Here is a 7,567-nt window from a genome sequence, read left to right as displayed (position 1 = left end):
AGAAAGAGAGAGAGAGAGAGAGAGAGAGGAAAAATCCAAAAGAAATCTGGTAAAATTGAGAAGAGCCTTTGCGAGGGGGAGTAAGTGAGTAAGAGTAACTGGGTAGGCACGGTAGACAGAAAAGGAGAAGGATGCGTACAAGCAAGTGAGTCAAGTATACAAGTAAGCAAAGGTGTAAGAAGTATACAAAGCGGAGGAAAAATGTTTACCTTAACTCTCTCTCTCTTGCTCGTAAATTTTCTAGGTAAGGTAAGTAGCAAGCAGCAGTACTCCTCGAAGGACTCGATAGATTCGAGGGTTCGGACACAAATTAGTAAGGTAGGGTAGTATAACTCCTAGTTACATGTATTTTCCTAGTTTAGTAGTAGGATGAATCTAACAAGGCATGTAGCTTAGGTAACACCGCTGGTGTTGCCCGTTTTACATCAACGAGGTATATAAAGAGGATTGCCTAGAAGGTATTCAGACACTCTGACTTTTGGCTAGGTAGATGCTCGAGCATGAAGAAGATTGGGAATACGCAGGCGTGTGTATCAAAATCGGTCGCGGCGGGGTATGTCTAGGACGCCTCTGCCTATTAGGCCCTGTAAGGAGAGGGCTGTATTGTAGAAGGGTTTTCGAGTCCTCTGGAAAATCGAATTCAGGAGTCCTTGTTCGGGTTGGTCTAGGAGAGCAGGATATGCAAAAGAGGGATTTCGATTTGCTTGTTATAGACTAGTTCTTGCTACCGGGCTTGATGGGTATGTCCCTCGCCCCTGAGACTAGCACTCATGGGCAGAGAGTGTACTAGACGATGGAGAAGACGTCGCTTCACTTCGCTATGTAAAGATTCCTCCACGGCCCTGAGAGTACCACGCCGCCCTAGTCTCAGGTCCAGTGCGAGATAGCGCTCTGTAGCGCGCTGGGATACTATACGTTTTCGGACACAGCTCTCGAGGACGCGGGGCGTTCAATCTTGTTGTAATGGTCTGAATACCACTGGCACGGTGATTGGCAACTCGTAGAGCTATGATGCTACCTACCTAGGTAGGTATACAGTGCTGTTGCCGCTGGAAGCTCGGTGGGGATTCGCGTCCAAGGCCGCACGCACCATGCCGCGTGTGTGTTAAATTCTCAGTTGCTCGCAGAGACCTTCTCCGATACAACAACGATGGATTACAACCTGCAATTCCTCGCGCTGGACGACCTCCGCGCCACCAGCGGCGCCACCACCAGAGCCGTCGCTGGCGCCCCCTCCCAGAGAAGAACGGTGTGTGAGCGCCTTCGCCTCGCGCGAAGAACCTTCGGGTTCTTTACCCTCGTCGTCTTGGGACGCGTCCTTCGGGACACCAACACTCCTTTGGCGCTGAGCGCCAATCTCGTGTGGTTCGCGCCACTCTACGGCTTCTAGAGGACGGCCAGGTAAGTGATTGTCTTGTGGACCATTTGGGAGAGATCGTGGTAAATGCTTGAACACTGACAAGTTCCCACTTCTTCAGCACCACCACCACCACCGCAGCAGCAGCAGCAGCAGTAGCAGCAGTAGCAGCAGCAGCACCACCACCTCCGTCGACGACCATGCCGGGAGCCCAACGGGCTCGGTAAGTCCAGCCATTAGAGCACCAACAGAGACCTGTCTAACCGCGCAATGTAGGGATTACACTGTCGACCCCGACGCCGAGCCAACAGAAGCAGGCGCAGAGCAGCCATGAGAATTTTGGAGGCGCAGAAAAATCCCCGGGGAGAGTCGCAGTAGACGCGCTGTACAGCCCACAGCGAAAAAAAAGAATATGACAAATTTTTCATGACACAATACATCCATCCACTGATCAACGTGAGAATTTGATATCTCGTCGCCAGTACTGACTGTACCCAGAAGCCGTACCGACAAAGCACCACGTTGTCACTGCGGCGGAGTAATCACCCACGCACTCACTCACTCAATGGAGCAAATGGACTGTACTTCCACAGCCAATATTCACTCGACACGTCGACAAGTGATATCATTGCAGGCCACGGATGATGTCTGTTGGTGAATTTTCGTGATCCTATGCGCGCCGCAGTTCCAAGCGGCCAGGAGGAACCTTGTTGGCTCACAGCTGCTGATGCCGGGTAGGAAGCTTAAAATCGAGAACGCCAGTTCTATAGAAACTCCCTTTTTATGCTTTGTGGATCGTCAACGTCTCGACTGGGATGCTGACGACGGCGCTCTTGCTGGCAACGATGCAGCTGTATACAGCCCATATGGACGTCTCGCTTGTCGATACATGTTTGTACGACTCAGTCAGTTTCGTCGCCAGCCGTGGAGTGGCTGACAGAGACTTAGGGCAGGAATGAAGACGCTGCATAGCGGCCTCGCTTTGCACACTGCGATCCGGTCTTCCCAGCCACCAAGAGGTACCAGGTAGTAACCAAATCCAAACACTCGCTAAGTAGTGTCTACGCGCCAGCCACCGTCGGATCCATAGTGTCTGTGTGGCATCTACTACACGACCAGCGGCAACCCTGAAGAACGTTGGTCACGCATGAATCATGCAGTCTTGCTGTGACAGTGACGAGCACCTCCTTGAGCAAGATTTCGTGGCCCCAGACCGGAAGACGAAGCGGGCTCTGAAACATGACATCTGCACGACATCAAAGCTTGGGTTTTCATGGGCGGCGCATAAAGGCCTGACAAGCATCAGCACAGTACGATTGCTATGCTACTTGCTGCTTTCACCAGAGCTTCAAGACGGCTATAATGAGTTATGTTTGCGGGCTTTCCGGACGAGATGCGGCTTACAATGCCTTGGTGCTGTTCTTTTGATGAGTCGTCGTGAGATGAGACTCTGGCCCAGAGGATGTGGTACCTATGCGTCGCGATCCTCGGCATCTGTTGTTGCAAGGCCCTCTCTTGATACCGCCATCGCCAATTCTCGCCCTTTCCGAGGCATATCTGACTGGAATACGGGAATCAAACATGAGCATGTTCTCGTATTCGACCAGATGGAGTGCAGCAAGGTTCATTTGATTAGCTAAGAGCAGCTAAAGCACAGCTCAAACTTCGCTACCATATTTTTCGCCAGAGTAGCGCGCCATGTTGCCCCATATCCAGAGAGATCGATCGGACCTTCATCGGTATATGCGAAACGCACATGCAATTGGCCATCCTGAGTGGAATGACACTTGCTCTGCGGAAACAGCTCTGCGGCGACCGAAGCCGAGGTCAACCAGATCTCGTCGCGGCTATCAAGATGGCATTGTGGCACCTAGGCCTCCGACTGTCAGGTCGGCCATCCGGAGAACAAAGTCCATTGCATCGGTCAAGGCGAAGACAGTGCAGACTAGACTTGGGAAGACAGAACTGTGGACGACATGCTCCGCGACTGTCCAGGCGTATGAAGGCTCGTTCGGTCAACACCGCAGTCACTGGCGTAAAAACCGCGCGTGAGAGCAGATATATCTTGCCCAGAATGAGGCCCTTTATGTAGTTGTATTATGCTACCAGCCCTGGCTCTTGGTTGATACGTCGTAGCGCAACGCCGCATGACCTTTGCTCCTGTGAGTTTCTGAGACTCAAGGCACGTGTGTGCTGAAGAAGCTGAGTGCCATATCTTGTTCCTATGGGTGACGCGATTCCTGTATTCGGTCGAGTCTCTCCTAGCAAGGAGCAGAAGAAATCGCACTGTTCTAGCTGCAAGTTTGCTTCTCTTATCCAGCAGCCGCTTATCCATCAAACATGCAGCGAGCGATGGTACCTGGCTGTGGCGAACCAGCTGTATTGATCCGATACTGTAGCTACAAGAACACCGCACAAATGGCTTCAAATGTGCAGCGACCCTCCCCCTCACCCAAAGCACTGCTCTTTCATCGGTCTTCCTATAAGCACTGCCTGTAGCCGGCAGTATTGAATACGGGTTCGCACTTGCGCATGCATGCACGCAGGCTGTGGCGCCGACATGATCACTGTAGACAGATCTTTGTGTGAAACGTACGACTTTGGCTCCGTGTAAAGAGTGCAACTAGTTTGATAGAGTAGACGATTGAGCGAGCAGCAGCAGCAGCAAAAGAGGAATGTGAGAGCGAAAAGGTCAAGGCCTCCTTTCTCGGAGATATCGTCTGTTTTTTTGCTTACAGTATAGGAGCTTGGCGATGGCGATCTCGAATATTGGGCCACGGCCCGTAACAGATATTATTGGTGAGATCGATCTCGAATCAGAAGTGGCGGTATTATATAATCATTGTAATGATGTATACGTCCATACATGGGTTAAGCTAGTACATTAAGACCCCTGTAAAGTAAGCAGTAGAAAAACCAGTAGAGTCTAGCCCGGCCGAATGGGACCAAGTGGATCATATCCCCGCGAAAACGGCTTGGCGGGTCTGGTTCGTGGCCGGGAAACGAAAATTTGGGCTCAATGCGCACGTCGTCACCGAAGCTGCCTCTTCAACTCACTCTTCCGCCTTTGTCTGACTCCCACTCACCTTTACTCTTCACTTGACTCATTCTCAATACTTTGACTGCTTTGACACACCTCTACCCACATCGACACCGCCATCGACCACTCGAAACCTCCTCCCTCCTCCCTCCTCCATCCACGCACACCACTCTCCATCACTGCCCATACCGCGCACCGCCGATCGCGGAGCACGCAACCACACGCGACCATGTGTCCAGCACCAGAGGTCGAGCACACCAATGGCACCAACGGCCATGCCAACGGCAATGGAGTGACCAATGGAACGAATGGAAACCCGGACGGCTACCAGTATGCAATGTGACCGCGGCATGCAAGCATTGGAGGAGCGCGCTGACATCCCGCAGAGCATTTGAGACCAAGCAGGCCTCAAGACCCCAATCCACCAACCCATACGCACCCGTACAGGACTTCCTCAGCAATGTGTCCAGCTTCAAGATCATCGAGTCGACGTTACGCGAAGGAGAACAGTTTGCCAACGCCTACTTCGACACAGAGACCAAAATCAAGATCGCCAAGGCGCTCGATGACTTCGGTGTGGACTACATTGAGCTTACCTCGCCCGCAGCGAGTGAGCAGTCCAGACTGGACTGTGAGGCCATCTGCAAGCTCGGCTTGAAGGCCAAGATCCTTACACATGTGCGGTGCAATATGAGCGATGCCAAGCTCGCAGTGTCAACTGGCGTCGACGGCGTGGATGTCGTTATTGGCACCAGCAGCCATCTCATGGAGCACAGCCACGGCAAGGACATGACATACATCAAGAACACCGCTATTGAGGTCATCGAATACGTCAAGTCGCAGGGCAAGGAGATCCGGTTCAGCTCCGAGGATTCCTTCCGGAGTAACTTGGTGGATCTTCTGACCATCTACAGCGCTGTGGACAAGGTCGGCGTGCACCGTGTCGGTATCGCAGATACTGTCGGCTGCGCCACACCTCGCCAAGTCTATGATCTGGTCCGAACGCTGCGCGGCGTGGTGAGCTGTGACATTGAAACGCATTTCCACGACGACACTGGATGTGCCATTGCCAATGCATACTGCGCTCTCGAGGCCGGTGCCACACACATTGACACCTCAGTTCTCGGAATTGGCGAGCGAAATGGCATTACGCCTCTGGGTGGACTTATGGCTCGCATGCTCGTTGCCGACCGTGATTACGTCAAGTCCAAGTACAGACTGGAGAAGCTCAAGGCCCTTGAGGATCTGGTCGCAGAGGCTGTCGAGATTAACGTGCCTTTCAACAATCCCGTTACTGGCTTCTGTGCTTTCACACACAAGGCTGGAATCCACGCCAAGGCCATCCTCAACAACCCATCGACATACGAAATCATCAACCCTGCCGACTTTGGAATGAGCCGTTACGTCCACTTTGCATCTCGACTGACTGGATGGAACGCCATTAAGTCGCGTGCTGAGCAGCTTGGCCTGGGCATGACAGATGCTCAGATCAAGGCTGTCACCCTCAAGATCAAGGCTTTGGCGGATGTTAGACCGCTTGCGATTGATGATGCCGACAGCATCATCCGCAACTTCCATTTCAACCTGAGCGCCGACCGTGAGCGTGAGCTTCTCCAGCTTAGTGAGCAGGAGAAGAAGAAGTTCGCACAGGCCGAGAAGGATCTCAGCCAGGAGGGCGAGAAGCGCTCGATCGACGAGACCGCTGATGCGCAAGCAGAGGTTCCTGCTGCTAAGAAGAGCAAGACCGCTGCTGTGTCATGAGTGGAAGAAATTTCCGTCTATGAACCACCACCTGAGCGTCGGCGCTCATGAAGCTGCGTGCAGTCTGCCATGGGCGGCTGGAATATGCATGGCGTCTTTATGCATAACGCCACACTGGGGAGTTTTGGGAGTCTGGGAGTTCAAGATGCATCTCTCACTGTAAAATGCACGGGCGTGTTTGTGGAACAGTATTATATGTGTGTGTGTGGAGAGGATCAAAAAGCGAACATGTGAGGAAAGTGACAGCACTGTACCTAGCTCAGGTATGTACCTACCTGAGGTAAGGTAGGTAGGTACCTAGCGATACAGTCAGATACACGGAAATGCGCAGCGAAGATAGCTGGACAAGGAAAAACTTGGTTCGATCCAGCCAGCAGCCATTGATGATCTGATTTCACTTGTCTCCTCTTAAGACTCCCAGTACAAGGTAGACAATCTGTCCTATACATGTTTGTGAGGGTGCCTGATTAGGTACTTACTACCTTATCGTACCTACTACCTAGGTGATACTATCGGGCCCAGTGTTGTGAGTAAGGTCAGGTACATGTAAGTACCTCTATAAGGTAGAGGAGGGTTAGAAAGAATGGCGAATGCGACGTGATAAATCCATAAATCATCAAGATACCCTGGGTACATACGTATTCCATAGGTATTCCATAGGTATTCCATAGGTATTCCATAGGTATTCCATAAATATTTCATAAATATTTCATAAATGTACCATGAATGTACCATGAATATTCCCTGAATATTCCCTAAACACTCCATGAATACATAAATATTCTATCAAGGTATCCCATAAATCATAAATCATCAATCATTGACCCGAATACAGTAGATATGTCGCGTCAGATCAACAGCACTGCATCGTGCTTCCTACATGTACTCGTCTCTCCAAACAAAAAGTCCCGTCTCACACCATGTTTCCTCCAGATCATCTGCGCAAAGAGGCTCGTCTGCCTCCTGGCTCCTTCCATGTTCACCGGTGCTGGTGTCGGACTGCTAGCAACAGACTACAACCAGTGCATGTTTCATGCTGCCCTTTGGCGCGGTGCAGTGTCTCCAGTCGTTCTTTTAATGCGGGAAGGTTTCCTTCTCGTGCGGCGTGCTCAACGGGAGAAATCAGGGACATGTAATGGTCGGATGGTTGAGGAGTCATGGGGCGATTGAGCGCTGCTTCCAAGTCGAGGATTTCTTCTAGCCATGGGGGTCGGGGCGGGGGGGATAACGCCCTCGAAGGGGTCCCATGGAGATATGATATGTGCATGATGTGTTGAAGTGATTGAAGTGGTTGAAGTGGTTGAAAGGTTGAAGTGGTGAGGGTGGAGGAGCTAGAGAGAGAGAGAGAGAGAGAGAGAGAGAGAGAGAGAGAGAGAGAGAGAGAGAGAGAGAGAGAGAGAGAGAGAGAG

At 51.6% G+C, this 7,567-nt stretch overlaps 2 protein-coding genes across 2 annotated transcripts; both read left to right on the top strand.

The window, feature by feature from the left end:
• The first annotated feature begins 2,778 nt into the window (after positions 1-2,778).
• On the top strand, positions 2,779-3,528 carry SEPMUDRAFT_151107 (uncharacterized protein). Its single transcript, XM_016906601.1, has one exon. The coding sequence runs from the start codon at positions 3,056-3,058 to the stop codon at positions 3,407-3,409; it is 354 nt and encodes a 117-aa protein (XP_016758166.1). The 5' UTR covers positions 2,779-3,055; the 3' UTR covers positions 3,410-3,528.
• Positions 3,529-4,421: 893 nt separating this feature from the next.
• SEPMUDRAFT_151106 (homocitrate synthase) lies at positions 4,422-6,670 on the top strand. The gene is made up of 2 exons (XM_016906600.1): positions 4,422-4,727; positions 4,784-6,670. The coding sequence occupies exons 1-2, from the start codon at positions 4,627-4,629 to the stop codon at positions 6,156-6,158; spliced, it is 1,476 nt and encodes a 491-aa protein (XP_016758165.1). The 5' UTR covers positions 4,422-4,626; the 3' UTR covers positions 6,159-6,670.
• The last annotated feature ends 897 nt before the right edge of the window (positions 6,671-7,567 follow it).

This window comes from Sphaerulina musiva (assembly GCF_000320565.1).
Source record: "Sphaerulina musiva SO2202 unplaced genomic scaffold SEPMUscaffold_9, whole genome shotgun sequence".
NCBI lineage: Eukaryota > Fungi > Ascomycota > Dothideomycetes > Mycosphaerellales > Mycosphaerellaceae > Sphaerulina > Sphaerulina musiva.
Note: the sequence above shows the minus strand (reverse complement) of the source record. Positions and strands in the feature narration are given on the sequence as shown.

Coding starts and splice junctions, on each gene's coding strand:
- SEPMUDRAFT_151107 (XM_016906601.1), top strand. CDS start 3,056: ATGTTGCCCCATATCCAGAGAGATCGATCGGACCTTCATCGGTATATG.
- SEPMUDRAFT_151106 (XM_016906600.1), top strand. CDS start 4,627: ATGTGTCCAGCACCAGAGGTCGAGCACACCAATGGCACCAACGGCCAT. Junction 4,728..4,783: donor GGAAACCCGGACGGCTACCA/GTATGCAATGTG, acceptor GACATCCCGCAG/AGCATTTGAGACCAAGCAGG.